This window comes from Watersipora subatra, chromosome 1, assembly GCF_963576615.1.
Source record: "Watersipora subatra chromosome 1, tzWatSuba1.1, whole genome shotgun sequence".
Classification (NCBI taxonomy): Eukaryota; Metazoa; Bryozoa; class Gymnolaemata; order Cheilostomatida; family Watersiporidae; genus Watersipora; species Watersipora subatra.
The window spans coordinates 24402097-24419876 of record NC_088708.1 but is presented as its reverse complement, the minus strand read 5'-3'; the positions used below and the strand labels follow the sequence as shown (position 1 = coordinate 24419876).

At 35.6% G+C, this 17780-nt stretch overlaps 3 protein-coding genes across 3 annotated transcripts in view; 2 read left to right on the top strand and 1 right to left on the bottom strand.

The window, feature by feature from the left end:
• The window catches only part of LOC137385458 (uncharacterized), an 83173-nt gene extending 75270 nt beyond the window's left edge, over window positions 1-7903 (top strand). Inside the window, exons 54-58 of the mRNA XM_068071925.1 lie at window positions 730-845; window positions 956-1143; window positions 1415-1592; window positions 5126-5415; window positions 7417-7903. Coding sequence (XP_067928026.1) covers window positions 730-845; window positions 956-1143; window positions 1415-1592; window positions 5126-5415; window positions 7417-7625 — 981 coding nt within the window. The 3' untranslated portion in view covers window positions 7626-7903. The remainder of the gene's footprint in view (window positions 1-729; window positions 846-955; window positions 1144-1414; window positions 1593-5125; window positions 5416-7416) is intronic.
• LOC137397436 (small ribosomal subunit protein uS5-like) overlaps window positions 1-17780 on the bottom strand; it is a 476780-nt gene that overhangs the window by 202642 nt on the left and 256358 nt on the right. The gene's annotated exons all lie outside the window — the stretch shown is intronic.
• LOC137385448 (mucin-like protein) overlaps window positions 11268-17780 on the top strand; it is a 36544-nt gene continuing 30031 nt past the window's right edge. The window contains exons 1-6 of the mRNA XM_068071913.1: window positions 11268-11838; window positions 12057-12149; window positions 12883-13067; window positions 14032-14287; window positions 16036-16190; window positions 17014-17107. Coding sequence (XP_067928014.1) covers window positions 11268-11838; window positions 12057-12149; window positions 12883-13067; window positions 14032-14287; window positions 16036-16190; window positions 17014-17107 — 1354 coding nt within the window. The remainder of the gene's footprint in view (window positions 11839-12056; window positions 12150-12882; window positions 13068-14031; window positions 14288-16035; window positions 16191-17013; window positions 17108-17780) is intronic.

The window sequence follows — 17780 nt, the reverse complement described above, 5'->3', positions numbered from 1 at the left end:
GCAATAGAAATATTTAGTATTACTTACTCTAACTTACACTAGGTACAGTGTAAATTAATTAACTTACTATATGTATTTTAATTATTTCTGTGTTTCTTTTGTAACTTCTATCTTTTTTTACATACACTTGCAAAGAAGTTGAATTTTTCAAAAAAAATTTTGTATCCAACTTTGGCAATTACTTTGAACATGGACACAAAAATTTGCTCAAGTTTTACATCACATGTCAAAAAATTTGTACGTTGAGGTGATCGTAAACAAAGTTTGACTGTAATGGAATTGATTGTCATACCAAGCTACACTCAGCTAGACATAAGCATAAAAACATGATCTGTTTGGTTAGTTGATAATGCCTTACCATTGTATCTAAATGCAGCATTATATTGTAAGGTAACCTTAGGTCAGTCAGCTATACACTAGAGTTCCTGTCAAACATACATAACAGAGACTACATCAATGAAACATAGTTATGTCTTGACAATCACTAGCTAATCCACAAACCTTGTCTTAGATAACAAAGTTTTATTAACAGCATTCATCGTATTGTAATACCAAACAACACAAATCTTTTTTTTACAAAAAAGCGCTAAATGACTATGCTGACGATTAAACACTAACTACTGTCTCTGAACAGTAATAAGTGTAGTAGAGGGAGGTCGCGTGATCGAGTGCCACACGAATACTTCTACTGAAGCTGAATGGTGTTAGAGAAGTACTTGCCTGTTTTAGTACACACTGATGAAGGAGATCAGCCTCTTCACATTGCTCGCGGACAGCGCTACCGCTGCTTGTGCACGAACCAGCTGTGACTATGTTCCTGTGGTCTCAGAGACAAAAAGACGCAGGTAACTAGCGTTGATATTATCGGATCACTGATATTGCAACAGTTTGTGTGCAGGTAATGTACAGAATAAGCTGGGGGTTGTCAAAGCACATGTTCACTGCATGTTGACAGAAAGAGGTCCGCGAACAGCGTTACATTCTACAAGGAGTATTTCTCAAGACTTCCTGGATATCCGATAGATAATAATGGAGATCTAGAGTTAGCGATTTACACTCTTATACCAGGAAGTGGGGTGCTGCCTAGTGAAGCGCTGAAACTGGTTGTAGAAGATGTTTCTACCAACATCTCCGTTACCCTAGGTAAGAGCTCAGATCGTTGTTATTGATTTTTCAAATCAGACAAGAAGCTCACTTGATTATGATAAATTACAAAGGTGGTTAGAATCTGTGTCAGTAATAAATTTGGACCTATTCAGACATGGTTATATTTCAGTTTGTAAAATCTCTTACGCTTCAGCTCAGTAAATCATGCCTTATTTATACTCACGCTGCTTCCAATCTAAAAACCTCTTTTTTATCTAACCATCTTTGAGTCATTGCTAATAGCGATATTGCTCAATTTGTTTTCTAGGAGCAAATCTGATCAACTTAGAGGCACTGTACACTGAGGCACCGCCCACGACGGACAATACTGAGGTCACCGCTGAACCTTTTCCACTCACAACTGTGTACATCGCTGTGGGCGTTGGACTCGGTGTCCTGGTTCTTGCAATCATCATAGCTATTGTCATAGTCAAATTGAAGAAAGGGTTTGTCTTTTCTCAGTGGTATTGTTGCCTTTTTGGCATTTAAAATGCATTGCTGACTTATTTGGGAATTTCAACTGGCTCGTTTAAAGCTGTAGTTTTTATTAGCGTAGAACACGATAGAATCCTGTAAAGTTTAGTGTGCACTGTGGTTGCCATGCTGTTTATTTGCTTCTGAAAGTAAGTAGGAATGCTCAGCTGTTTCATGTTCAGAGACGACTCCGAGATGATTAAATAGTAAACGTTGCCTTTGTCATCAGTGGTGAGTCATGTTGACTTTGTCATCAGTGATAAGTCATGTTGACTTTGTCATCAGTGGTGAGCCATGTTGACTTTGTCATCAGTGGTGAGTCATGTTGACTTTGTCATCAGTGGTGAGTCATGTTGACTTTGTCATCAGTGGTGAGTCATGTTGACTTTGTCATCAGTGGTGAGTCATGTTGACTTTGTCATCAGTGGTGAGTCATGTTGAATTTGTCATCAGTGGTGAGTCATGTTGACTTTGTCATCAGTGGTGAGTCATGTTGACTTTGTCATCAGTGGTGAGTCATGTTGACTTTGTCATCAGTGGTGAGTCATGTTGACTTTGTCATCAGTGGTGAGTCATGTTGACTTTGTCATCAGTGGTGAGTCATGTTGACTTTGCCATCAGTGGTGAGTCATGTTGACTTTGTCATCAGTGGTGAGTCATGTTGACTTTGTCATCAGTGGTGAGTCATGTTGACTTTGTCATCAGTGGTGAGTCATGTTGACTTTGTCATCAGTGGTGAGTCATGTTGACTTTGTCATCAGTGGTGAGTCATGTTGACTTTGTCATCAGTGGTGAGTCATGTTGACTTTGTCATCAGTGGTGAGTCATGTTGACTTTGTCATCAGTGGTGAGTCATGTTGACTTTGTCATCAGTGGTGAGTCATGTTGACTTTGTCATCAGTGGTGAGTCATGTTGACTTTGTCATCAGTGGTGAGTCATGTTGACTTTGTCATCAGTGGTGAGTCATGTTGACTTTGTCATCAGTGGTGAGTCATGTTGACTTTGCCATCAGTGGTGAGTCATGTTGACTTTGTCATCAGTGGTGAGTCATGTTGACTTTGTCATCAGTGGTGAGTCATGTTGACTTTGTCATCAGTGGTGAGTCATGTTGACTTTGTCATCAGTGGTGAGTCATGTTGACTTTGCCATCAGTGGTGAGTCATGTTGACTTTGTCATCAGTGGTGAGTCATGTTGACTTTGTCATCAGTGGTGAGTCATGTTGCCTTTGTCATCAGTGGTGAGTCATGTTGACTTTGTCATCAGTGGTGAGTCATGTTGACTTTGTCATCAGTGGTGAGTCATGTTGACTTTGTCATCAGTGGTGAGTCATGTTGACTTTGTCATCAGTGGTGAGTCATGTTGACTTTGTCATCAGTGGTGAGTCATGTTGACTTTGTCATCAGTGGTGAGTCATGTTGACTTTGCCATCAGTGGTGAGTCATGTTGACTTTGTCATCAGTGGTGAGTCATGTTGACTTTGTCATCAGTGGTGAGTCATGTTGACTTTGTCATCAGTGGTGAGTCATGTTGACTTTGTCATCAGTGGTGAGTCATGTTGACTTTGCCATCAGTGGTGAGTCATGTTGACTTTGTCATCAGTGGTGAGTCATGTTGACTTTGTCATCAGTGGTGAGTCATGTTGACTTTGTCATCAGTGGTGAGTCATGTTGACTTTGTCATCAGTGGTGAGTCATGTTGACTTTGCCATCAGTGGTGAGTCATGTTGACTTTGTCATCAGTGGTGAGTCATGTTGACTTTGTCATCAGTGGTGAGTCATGTTGACTTTGTCATCAGTGGTGAGTCATGTTGACTTTGTCATCAGTGGTGAGTCATGTTGACTTTGTCATAAACTGGTTTTAAAGATGAACTTACACAAAATTTTAGTAGACTTTATTAAAAAAATAATCAGGATTTTTCTATCATTTGCGATTGTTTTTGATGTTCAAAGTGATCTCACTGCCAGGATGTTTCAAGATTAACATCGATGAAACTTGATCACCGTTAAAACGCTCAGTAGACAAATATGTGCTGAAATGATGTCATTGATTGCACGCCTGCCTGTCCCTCTCGTTATTGATATTGGCTATCGCGTTCAAATCGCAGCTTTAAGCGCCTCTATTCTGTCTGTCTCTTTGTCGATGTTCAACTATAGCTGTCATAATCACACTTTCGCTTGAATTTGAGCATTTTAACTAAGATTACATAAGCTTTATTGGTTTTACATTCTAGCATAACAATCATTTCAAACAAAAAGCGATCGCAAATGATACTTTCTGATAAAATTTACTCAAACTTTGTGTAAGTTCATCTTTAAAATACTAGTTTTACAGTTAGAACATCTACTGTAATTACAGTTAGAACATCTACTGTAATTACAGTTAGAGCATCTACTGTAATTACAGTTAGAACATCTACTGTAATTACAGTTAGAACATCTACTGTAATTACAGTTAGAACATCTACTGTAATTACAGTTAGAACATCTACTGTAATTACAGTTAGAACATCTACTGTAATTACAGTTAGAACATCTACTGTAATTACAGTTAGAACATCTACTGTAATTACAGTTAGAACATCTACTGTAATTACAGTTAGAACATCTACTGTAATTACAGTTAGAACATCTACTGTAATTACAGTTAGAACATCTACTGTAATTACAGTTAGAACATCTACTGTAATTACAGTTAGAACATCTACTGTAATTACAGTTAGAACATCTACTGTAATTACAGTTAGAACATCTACTGTAATTACAGTTAGAACATCTACTGTAATTACAGTTAGAACATCTACTGTAATTACAGTTAGAACATCTACTGTAATTACAGTTAGAACATCTACTGTAATTACAGTTAGAACATCTACTGTAATTACAGTTAGAACATCTACTGTAATTACAGTTAGAACATCTACTGTAATTACAGTTAGAACATCTACTGTAATTACAGTTAGAACATCTACTGTAATTACAGTTAGAACATCTACTGTAATTACAGTTAGAACATCTACTGTAATTACAGTTAGAACATCTACTGTAATTACAGTTAGAACATCTACTGTAATTACAGTTAGAACATCTACTGTAATTACAGTTAGAACATCTACTGTAATTACAGTTAGAACATCTACTGTAATTACAGTTAGAACATCTACTGTAATTACAGTTAGAACATCTACTGTAATTACAGTTAGAACATCTACTGTAATTACAGTTAGAACATCTACTGTAATTACAGTTAGAACATCTACTGTAATTACAGTTAGAACATCTACTGTAATTACAGTTAGAACATCTACTGTAATTACAGTTAGAACATCTACTGTAATTACAGTTAGAACATCTACTGTAATTACAGTTAGAACATCTACTGTAATTACAGTTAGAACATCTACTGTAATTTAGCTCAAATACACGCATGATTACTGCAAACCTACATACTATATACTTGCTAAATACATTTTATTACTGATGGTTTGTTGATATTCTTTGACATAGAAATGAGAACACAAAGACTGTCTATCCGATCAGCGACCCTGAGTTTTCCCGAAAAGCTTCAAGGACAGAGTCCGTAGTTAGTGGCGTGCCTAAGAAAGAGCCCGAGTTTTGTGTGGAGCTGCAGTATGAGACTGTGGCTATTGCCTCTCAGCCTCCTCCAACGGTCGTGCACGCTCAGTCCGTCGAGTCAGACCAACCAAGCAGGCCTGTCTCAGGCAAGCATGTGCAGGACCACTCATCAAGAGTGCAGACTCCAACAAAGAACAGCTTTGCCCCGGTCGACACTGAAGGTATTACTTTAAACCTGTCAAAATGGCTTGAAGGCGGTTCACAAGTTTCTACTCTACATTGAAATCTTAGAATTTACATTTATCAATTGTAAAACAAGCTACTCATTTTATATTCGGTTGTGATACTTTGCATTAACAGAAATTTCTACAAAATTTTTAAGCTGCAGAGATTTCTAAGATTGCAACGAATGTTAGACAACTCCTGTAATGGCAAATTATTATTGCAGAAATCTACATTTTTGCAAAGTATCCCATAAATTTGGAAAGACACAAACAACTTCCACTTCACCTTTCGCTACTGGCTAGAGTCTTGTATCATTTATGCAACAAAAAGCAAACATTCCATTGCATTTCTATAATAGCAGTTTTAAAGAAGCTATTTTTATAGACTAAATACTTGTTGTAGCACAGCCATGATCTGCCTGTATCTTCTCTGTATACCTATCTGCTTAGCAATACTTATTTTACCTGATATACAACTTTAACTGTTTGTTATATAGCGCTTAGAACCGTGACCCAAGGCTCTGTGTTTGTCATACTATTACTACCTCTTAATATCTCTATTATGAGATCACTTGGTCTCTTATCGCATGCAGATGTAGTCTTGTACTTGAGAAATTGTTTAAATTCCAATCTAGCGTGACTAAACACATTAAATAAGTATCCGTTACTATATGCTTTAGATTTTTACTTTTCGCATGACGGTAGGTTCTTGTGATTAGTATATGTTAGTGCTATGAAATGTGTGACACTTGTCCTTCAAAGGCTCATGCACATTTGTGTCTATTGGTTAAGTCTATGCTCTATTTTATTAGTCTATAGCACAGCTCTATTGTTGAACTCAATTGCAATGATGTTTCTGCAGGGCATGGCATTGTTTAAATTTTCTACAACCATCAGGTATGATTTATTCTAACATGTGTTGTTGTGGCAAATTATCCTAAATTTACATGTAGTAGCGAAACATTGCTTCCAAAGAGTTGTCTTTTCATGTATATTAAAGCAATGATAACTCTAAAAAAAAACTTGCATTTGGAGTTTCTTATTGGTCTCCATCTTCCTCGTCCCAATTTCACTTATGATAGACTCAGAATTGCTTTGTATTTCTTTCTATTTTTGCTTATTATCTAGATTTGCTTCACAGTTTGCTGTCATCCAGATTTAATGGCTTTATGTGTAGCCTTATAACATGTGTACCAAATTCAATTCCAGTTGGCACTTTCGAAATATTTACGAACAATTCATGTTCTCTTTTGCCTCGTTTTTGGTGTTGTAATGTTAACCTTGTTAACACATCCATGTACGTATTTGCTCATGTAATGTTAACCTTGTTAACACATCCATGTAGGTATTTGCTCATGTAATGTTAACCTTGTTAACACATCCATGTAGGTATTTGCTCATGTAATGTTAACCTTGTTAACACATCCATGTAGGTATTTGCTCATGTGTGCACATATGTTTTGGTATTTGACAAGCTGTTTGGGTTTCCTTATAGAACTAAACAATTTTGTGTAAAAAAGCTCAACTTATCTCTTATTAAAGTCTGTCGATAAAACAGCAATAGGTGGGAGCTCTGTATTCTTTGGTTAACTCAATGTTGGCATATGAAATAAACTTAACAGAAGATATGGGGTTGCAAGTAGGGCCACCTGCTTTACCCATTATTCAGAGGGAGTGAATATGATACATTCCATGATAATCATAACAAGGACTGGATGCACTCTACCCCAAAAATGAGAATTAAAATGCTCAGAGATAAATTGGGGATTTTCTTTGTTATACCTATTCTTATATCACAGTGTGCTTACTCAAAACATAAAAATTTATTTTCCAACGTAGCATATTTATTATTTAGCATAAGCAAAAAAGACTCCTCTGCAAGCTTTGAAACATCGGCATTGTTCGCTTTCCATTGGATTAGCTGTCATTTGAACATCTGATATTTACAATGTGACCTTGACCCGACCTGCTATATATAATTATTGTATGATTATGCAGGAGCTCCAAAAGGTATTCAAAAGGAGCTGACATGTAAAAGCTTGGTCGTTAGTGACTTCTATACATCGAAACAGCCATCATTTGACATACCTTATTTGGCGCTTCTTCAAGGAGATAAGCAAAATAATCAAAAAACGCGGATATGTTTGATCCCCCCAACTCCACAGCCAAATCAGCATGATCCTTATGCTAATTATCACTTGACTTAACTTTTTATCTGCGTATTTTATATTCGAGTGACTTGTCTGTTTGTTTTTACATATGATACCGTCCAGTATGTTGTATGAGTAAGCAAATACATTACATAGCACTCAGTTGTCTCATAGTATATTCTCTGAGTTTGGGCAACGACCAGAAATTGAAATGATCAAACTCCAGACTGTTCAGTCACTGGCTGCTTGGACTTGTTAATTACACTTTGTTTATGAATGTATTGATCAAAGATTATTTTTAGATATTATGTTTTTACGTGCTCAATAAATAAATTATTTTCAGCTCAATGGCAACGTTTTGCTTTGTTTGCTTTTAAAATCAAACAGGCTTACTGAATATTTGTGTATGTTTGTTTGCTGTCGATGAAAATTTGATATTCAAGTTCAAATAAGCCAGGGAATTGTTGTGGCTAGTTTACTTAGAGACAAGTTTTATTTCATTCCCGTTAAGAGCTCACTTCAGTTTCTAACAAGCGGCTTCTAGAGCAGGAACCACATAGCAAGACATTACTGATTAGGGAGAACAATAAGAGAACAGGTTGGTGAGCGATTCTACAAAGTGTATTGCTATTACATCTGTTTGACAGACTCGAGAGTATTGCTGCTTGTATGTTACTTATCAAGTGCTTGTTGTCCATACTGTATATAATGCCCTCAGCGTCAAATAAGTTTATTCCAAGTCTTATTTCTTACAACAAACCATTTCATTTATACATCTACTAGTCAAACGTCTGGCGTTGCACGGGTATTAAAATAGCTTATAAACAGTGGCAGGTAATGTAGTTGCCTGTGACTTGCCATTAGCCTGGCACATTTCCAATGAATAATTTGAGTAAATTACTACTATCCATATTGCTAAACTTAATAATAAGAGATGTGAAAGCAAGCTATGCGTATTTTAACCAACATAACGACTCATATGGCCTAAAGAATCAAGTGCATCTCGTGTAGCTAAATTGGTTAGATTATCACCTGATGAATGAGAGGTCGGGGGTTAAAATTTAGCATGAAGCGGATCTTTTGCTCCTAGATTTTAATAGCTATAGCTGGAAAGACTGAACAACAGACTTTGAGACATATACATATATAGATAGATGCTCAAGTATACATTTATAGGTGCTCATTTATACATCTACAGATATTCATGAATACAGCTATATATATATATACATATATGTATATGTATATATATAGATATATATACATTGTATATATATATGTACATCCTATCCCTCTGTGTGTAATAGGATGTTGAAAGGCTGATGACTATACATTTCAACTGCTGAGAATGTAATTTTTTATATGAGAGCGTAAATATACAAGTTTATAGATCGGCTTGTTGTTATATCTAAAAATATAGGATTTGAGACATGGTTTTTTGGAGTTTTTAAATAAGTTCATCATATTATACAGTAATATATATATATATATATACTTTAATATATATATACTATATATAATTATATATAGTATATATATATATATATGTACTGTATAATATGATGAACTTATTTAAATTTTTTAAATGTTTTTAAATTATGCCATACAATAATAATAAAACAAAAAAATGTATACCCATATTCACAAGTAAATTGTGTTTTAGAGAATTTTCTTTTCATAGAATTTACTCTTCAGCCAAAATGGCTAATATAGGTATGAAGAGAGGACTGATTTATATGCATGATTAACCATAAATAATCGCTGTTAAATATGTCAGTCTACAGTAAGTGGTGACACAAGCTGTAGTCATAGATCCATTTAGTTATGTTCAGCATTCAGCATAAATGTGGCTGTTTGAGATCTCAGCAGTTGCTTGATTTTTCCCAGTTCTACCTCATAAAAGATCATCTAAAATCTACAAATAAAATAATTTTTCGTTCTATTATTTAAAATTATGTTAAACTAAAACCCATTTTAGCTACAGTGATACCTAAACAAAAGAATGAAAACAGCTTGAAGAGATGCTACACCAATAAATATATATTTAATATATGTTGTTCAACCAAAGGAAGAGACAATGATTATCTTTTAAAGGAAAAAGTTTTATTTTGAAGAAATTTGATAAGAATTTTTCTAATCAGCTGCTGTCTGCTTCAAACACATATTCTTACTTTTTGAGCTTTTGAATTTGACTTTTGGCGCTTATTAAGAAACTTGATACTGTATATGTAAAACAGAAGAGGCCCATCTGAGACTCTAGATATTCGTCGCCAATCATTTGTTAATTTAAGCTGGTCAAATACTCCTTGGGAACTTCACTAATCCAACTTCCTAATCAAACAGACCATAAAATTGCATAAGAGCCAGTTGCTAGCGTGAACCTAGCTACGTGTTTGTTGTAACTAGCAACTTGCGCAACTGTTTACTCGTATCTATTTAGTGTAGTCAACAGCTTTGAAATGTTAGCTGCCCACTTGTCTGCTTAGAGAGAATCATATCCCTAACTCTATATTTGTTAAATTAATGACGCAATCTAAAGTATGCCGTATTTTTGCTGATGAGTCGTGCCCATTCTTATTCAGAAAAAGAGTGAAAGAGTATTCCCAGCAAGCATGTTGGCTCGGCAGCTGATGCTACTGTTTCTGTTGACACCGGTATTAGCGACTAGTTCTACAACACCAGGTGAGACTGTTAACTAGACCCAGAGCCGTATAGTTTCACAGAGTCCCGCGACCGACAGAAGCGTATACGGGAGCGCACTCGATTCCAAACAAACAGGCCACGCCTACTATTTTTATATAAGTTATAATGGAGAGGCCGCAACATTAACCAACAAAAATTACTCCCATTGGCAGTCGCTCTGAAATTAATTGTTGTATTATACACCATTTGAAAAAGGACAAAATTCCCTGCTATAAACTACAAATGATTTTTTGTAATAAAATAAAGTAAATGCAAAAGAGTGAGATGTTGAGAACGAGGTAAGAATATTCCATTAAAGATCAGTATGTCGATCCGGTTTGTTTGGAATCAAGCGTTTTGTTTCCGGTTTTTGGTCACGGGACTCTGTGAAACTATACGACACTGACTAGACCCAGTCCTTTCATATGTATTCATTGAAAACAATGACTTCAGATCATTGACCCCGCCTAGCTCAGATCTTTTGCTACGCTTACCTCTAAATTTCATCTCTGATCACTATCTATGCTCACCTCGAATGCTTTTGTTTTTACCACAACTAAATTTCTAATTTCCTACTACGGCGCTTATTTAAAAAGCTATAAGATTATTTGGTTCATGTCACGGTAGATTTTTGGGAATGCGGCACAATTTGCCACATTTTTGACAATTCCTTTGAACTCTCTCATAATAAGAATTTATGAGGCTCAACAGTTGAAACAGTATCAGTATTTCTCAAGTATTAAAAACTTGAGAAATGTTGAAACATATTACAGAAGATAAACATTACAAAAGATAAACATATTACAAAAACATATTTATTATCGTAAAAGAAAGAAATTTACAATTCAAAAATGTCTTCAATAACTAATGTATAAATGAGAACACTTTGCAATGAGAACTTCACCAAAAGCCGCAAAAATATCAAAAATGTTTCGTTCAGCCAATTATTAACAATACTTGAACTTTTCAGAGCTGCTTGGAAGCTCGACAACAAATAACCCAATCACAAGCAAGATGATGTCTACAGACAGTCAATCATCATATTCTACTGAAACCGCCAGCGACTCCAGCCAAAAGTCTTCATATTCTACTGAAACTGTCAGCGACTCCAGCCAAAAGTCTTCATATTCTACTGAAACCGCCAGCGACTCCAGCCAAAAGTCTTCATATTCTACTGAAACCGCCAGCGACTCCAGCCAAAAGTCTTCATATTCTACTGAAACCGCCAGCGACTCCAGCCAAAAGTCTTCATATTCTACTGATGCTCTTAAAAGCGAGTCTACATATTCTACGGAGGAGCACTCTACATACAGCACTGATGTCTACACCAGTGACTCCACCTATGGTACTGGAGATCTCTATACCGACGAGTCTACGTACAGCACTGGAGACTTTAGCACAGATGAGTCAACATATGGCACTGGAGATTTCGTGACTGATTTCTCCTCTTTCTCCACTGATGATTTCACGACAGACGAGTCGTCCTATGCAACTGCCACAGATGAAATAATGGGGATGAGTGATACGACTGATCCCTCTATAGAAACAACGGTTGGAACAACCAGCAGAAGCGCTGATGAAACCACCAGTAATATTTATTTCTTGTGGTTTCAGTTTAAATTAAAAAACAGCAAAATTGTTTTCACTCATTTATCTTGCATGCAACCACGTATACTTATATGATAGATTGGTAATCTTTGAAAAGTCTCTTTTAATAATATTTCTAGTCTAATATAAATAAAAGTCACAAATTTTACAGAATGTGTTTTTATGCAGTGTAGGATTTTCATATTGACCTTGTTTTAGCTGATGGGCAAGCAGATTCCATTACTTCCAACACTACACCTGACTCTGAAGACGCTACCCAATCTACCACTTCTTTAACAACTAACACTGCAGGTAAGAAAATAATGGTTAATGTTGCCAGATCAGGTTAGGTAATAGTTTCACTTTTATATCTATCACAAGCTGAATGTAAATGAAGACGATACTTTCAAAAGTCAAGTTTTTAAATTTTAACTAAAGAAATTTGCTTAATTCTTCAAATCAAATATATTTAATATTTATGTTATATGATTTTATATATTACTATAATACTATACTATATAATTTATTATTATACTAAAAGACTACATAAAACTTGTAGAAATTCGAACAACCCAGTTTATACACTGGTATATTTACACTCTCATATGAAGTATTACACACTCAGCAATTAAAATTTGTAGTCGCCAGTATTTCAACATCGTGTTACACAAAAAGGTTCAAAAGACGCAAATCTATAATTGGTTTCAACATAAGTCAAAAGGGTAAAAATCACTACAGTACAAAATTATTAAAATTTTCATATAGCATCTCCTTTATAGAAGGGTTGAAGAGAAAATCGCAAATATATTTGAAGAGGCGTAAGCTGGTATAAAAGCTCTACAAGTATTTAAAAAGCAGCATAGATATCTAATAGTTTAGTATTAGGTGAAATTAAATTAATTGTATAATAAAAATGGTTTTAGTATAATATATTATCTAAAAACAAATTGAGGTAAGAATGGTAAATGTATTTCATTGAAAAGATTATAAAAGCAATCCATTACAATTCACGGATCAATAAAATTATTTACAACTTCACAACCAGCTTACTCTTGGACCGAGCCAGCAGCGTGGTCTTCGTCTGCTCTGTATCCCTATGGAGAGTCGGAAGGAGACACCGATATGCTAGCAGATGTAGTCAGTCGAGACAGCTATGATCTATGCGATAGAGTGAGACTGAATGGAAGAGTAGGAGCTGCATTCTACAAGAACAGATATTATTACATATACGTGAGTTTCACAATCGATTCTATTCTCGCAGACATATTCTGACATAGCAATATGTTACTTGGTGAAACTTTTACTAAATAACTTATAAAAAACTGAGATTTCTTGGAAAAGACAGCCTCCTAAAAGTTGGAAGATGTGGAAATGCAATTTAATTGTCAAATCTAAACAAATACATCCCACTTTGTCATTGTGTGTGTCTGTCTGTTTGTTGTTGTGTGTGTGTGTCTGTCTGTTTGTCATTGTGTGTGTCTGTCTGGTTGTCATTGTGTGTGTCTGTCTGTTTGTTATTGTGTGTGTGTGTGTGTCTGTCTGTTTGTCATTGTGTGTGTCTGTCTGGTTGTCATTGTGTGTGTCTGTCTGTTTGCTATTGTGTGTGTGTGTCTGTCTGTTTGTCATTGTGTGTGTCTGTCTGTTTGTCATTGTGTGTGTCTGTCTGTTTGTCCGTTAGTTGGTATGAGCGCTCTGAGATTCCATGTTATTTTTTGGCCGATTTCATCCAGACTTCTCACGCATTGGGTTTTTGCCTTCAGCCAAGTAGCTAAGAATATTGGGTTTCAAAACTTTGTTGGGTACTTGAAACATCTATCTGCAGCCCATCTGATTAAAAACGACAATCAGACAGTCTGCAGTGAGCAGTTGAAATGCTAGTGGTATGTTTGCTACTAGATGTAAAACACAGCTATCATGATTTGGCAGCTGCATGTAGCAGCAAACTAAGTATGATGGGTTAAAAATTTTAATTGTTTCAGTTGTATAAATATAAATGGAAATATTGTTACAAATTTACTGACAAAAATTGAAATCGGTCACATGCCGGTAACTAAACAATTTCTACATACTATCAATGTTTTGTTCAGTACTGTTTATGTATTTAACATAAAACTCAAAAAATGACTCTCACCCATTTCTGAGAGACAACGTAGGGTTAAAGATTCTCTCGCATTACTTCTACTATGTTCTGTAGGTATGCAATAATGGAATGCTGACGTTTAACCAGCCAATCAGAGAAGACCACCCTTCAGTTTTTGGCAGCAACCTTGGCTACATCAACAAGCCCGTAATTGCCCCATTTTGGAGCAAATCAGATGAGGTGACACTCAGCTTGTTGGCGGACTCATGGCCGCAAGCCCGTACTCGAGTCTTTTACAACACCTATGACAGCAGAGATGGAGGAAATGATGCCATCTTCACCAGAGCTGCCAATGATGTGGCTAATTCAGGTTCTCTACTAGCTGTCGATTCTTAGTTTTAAATCACATGTATATCAACACTACTATCGGTTTGTCATCTTTCACCAAGATAGTTGGCAGCAGTGATGTAGTGCTAACCTTTGTTAACCATAACTGTAAAGTTGAGATAAGTGGATGTAGGCGACCAAAAGTTGCAACGCGACTTCACCGCCACTACGTGGCGGTGAAGTCGCGGTGAAGCCTGTTTACTACAAGCTAAGCTGGTTGAAGCAGTTGGGGGCCTGTGGGACGCTGTAAGCCCTTCAGTGGGGTCTGGGGCAAAGCCCCGGCGCCAAAGCCTACAAGGCTTTAAAATCATGTGTATGATATGAGAAATGAGCACATCTGTTGTAATAAATAAGTTGAGAAAATAATAAAAATCAATGCCTTTGTCCTTCAGTACAAATGCTTAGTGTCATTGGTTTGCTGTAATCCGATCTTAGCCTTTATTGTTGACAACCAATTAGGATCACAATCTTGTCATGTTACATGACCATTACATAACTGTATTGTACTGTATGCTGCTTTTATATTGATTGGCCATTGAATGTCGACTATAATGACATTAGTGTACTTGAATCAATGAAATGTAGCTATAATTTACATTGAAAATTGGCAGTCTAAAATTTTTTAACCCTAACTATAGTTATACTTAAAAAACACACAAATTTTCAAACCATAACTTAGTTAGGGAGAGTTAGGGTAGCACTACATCACTGGTTGGCAGCTATTTAAAAAAAAAACTGGCCTTCATTTCTAGGTCAAGTTACCTACTTGTTCTACTTGTTTACTATTAACTTTTAAGCTGTGCTAAGCCTTCAAATTTCATAGATTGTTTCACAAATTAATCACTTTTTGTGATACTTAATAAGTTAGTAGTAGAACAATTAAACTAGCTCGCAGAAGATAATTCGGATACGTTCTTATTTTTTGATCCTGTCTCTCTTGTAAAATAGACAGGTTTGTACACTCGGCTGAATAGTTGGTTCTAAATGAGTGTGACGAGGATGTAGAAGTATAGTTGTGGTCATAGTAGAAACTTACTAGGTACAAACATGCCTGGCTCAGTATTGACAGCTTATCAAATATCCACAGCTCTATATTTCAGATTTTTGTGCAGACACATAAAAAACCTGTGATAGAAATTTACTAAACTCGTGCGTGAGCATATTAAACTTGTTTTTCAATTTTTTTTGGTCATTATTATTTTGATCTTAGGAATAGTTCTCCGCTGGTTTTTTAATGCTATTTGAACTCATGACAGCATTGAGACAAACAATGTCGCTATTAAAAAAAGTGAAAAAGATTGACCTAGAACACAGAATAGAATGTAGTAAGACGCATTACTTGCATGAGCTAGGTGATGTCATAACAACGCTTTGGAAGCTTATAAAGATTATAAGTGATTATAAATAAACACAGTACTAATTTGTTTGGCATGCCTTGTCTGATCATAGGTTTATTGTATCCAAAAATTACTTTCTAGAATTATGATTTAGAAAAACAGGTCTGAATGAAGATATTATGAAAATGTCTTGGTTGATCAAAGTCATAACTGCAGTGTCTTGTAGCACAGCCTCAGGGCCAAGAAGCTGTGTTAATAGGTTAGAACGTAATTAAGATTGTGATTATATACTTTTGATCACAGTCAGTAATATTTGCATACTATTGTGTTTAAAAGACTAATTCTCAGGTCTTCTGATCAAATCTCTTGTTTATCAATTTCATTACACTTTTAGATGTAGGTGTGGCGGACTTTCAGCCAACATGGCTTCTCGTGGCAACCTGGCTGAATGTGGCTGATCAGAGAGACAACTGCAGGTCAACCTCTATCAACTACTACAGAACAGGCTCGTCAGTTGGAGACTGCGCGACAACGGCTGAAGAGCTCGCGGTATGTTGGTAACCTAACAACCTTCGTGCGAATTTTGAGTAGACAGCTATGATGTTATTACAGTATCATGATTTGTTTTTCATGGCAACGAACAGTGTAATAAAGTTTAGACCAAATAGAATAGTACATGCAGATTTAGACGAAAATGTGAATACAGTTGAAAAAATAACTGAGTAATATGTACTACCAGAAGTTGCCTTTCACTTGGGTGAAACGAAAAATTGTTTTTCTAGAAATTTAATTTGAGTTTTCAAATTTTAATTTATATTACTTTATTACAGATAATAATTTGTGCTTTGAGCTGAATTCTCTCTCCTTGAGCACAAATTTGCTCTGTTTTTTAAACCAGTTTTTCTAAGCCAGTTTCACTCAAGGCGGCTACTGCGTGGAAATCATTTCAAGGTTTGGACCCTCGTTTTCATATACTGCTTGCTCAGCTCTATCGTCAACCTCCTTTCATCTTTTCTAATTTTTCCTGATGATTTTTGGACCCAATGAAAGGCACAAATAAAACTTTTTGTTTCAATTGTGTCATACAACTATAATAAAACAAAAAAATTGATGTTTTCATTTTTAAAATAGTTTAAAGTAGTTTTTATCTTTTTAAATAGAATTGAAAGTTTTTAAATAGAAAAGAGTTATCACTTTTAAAATACAGAAAATCTGGAGAACTCCACTCTGACCGACATATTAGTAAACCAACAGTCAATAAAACACTCATTGCCATACTAATCACAGATGAAGATGAAATTAGTTTGCTTTACAGAACCATAGAGTTATACGCTTCCTCTCTATATGCAAATTCTTTATTCACCTGTTTCAGATCAATCACTTTCAAGCGGTTTTCATGACCGATGGGGTCTACTCTTTCGTCAAGTACAACTACCCAGAGGATGGCATTCAGTGGGCTTATCCAGGTAAAAGGCAGTCCACGGCAGCGGCTGGCTGTTTAATCATAAGAAGTCAGCTTCATTACTCCGATCAATAAACTGATCAATAAACTGCAAATTTCAGCTCATCATTTATTCATCACGACTTGCTGCAGTGAAAGAGCAAAATGTTATTTTTTAATAAAGTTTTTAAACCGACATTTTATGCTTATAGAAAGCTTCAGTATCTTATTTCAAAGATGAGTGTTTTAAGAAACAAGTAAAAGAACTACAAAAAAGACAAAACACACATATATGTTGTATGTTGCTTTGATGAAATGTATATAATCATCCCACGACCAAACACGAGTGAAGCGATTGTTTGGGAGCTTTATGATAAATGCATATGCACACAGCTCACGAAAGTTATTTATCAACGGCCGTTACCGAACCCTTGTACCAAAATCCTATCAAAAAATTTAACCATTTTTGTGAAGAGTCGTTCAAGTATAATAATGATACAAAACACATATAAACATATTTAAATATGTTACCAAGTCTTTGAAAAGTTGATGCAATATTCTAAAACTAACCCATCTGATTGGATTATACATAAATAGACAGATTAATTTAGCCTAAAATTGCAATAAAAACTTGACAAGCCTTTTTTAATCAAAATTAAGATCGGCTAATGAAACACCGATAAGGCCGTGTGACAGAA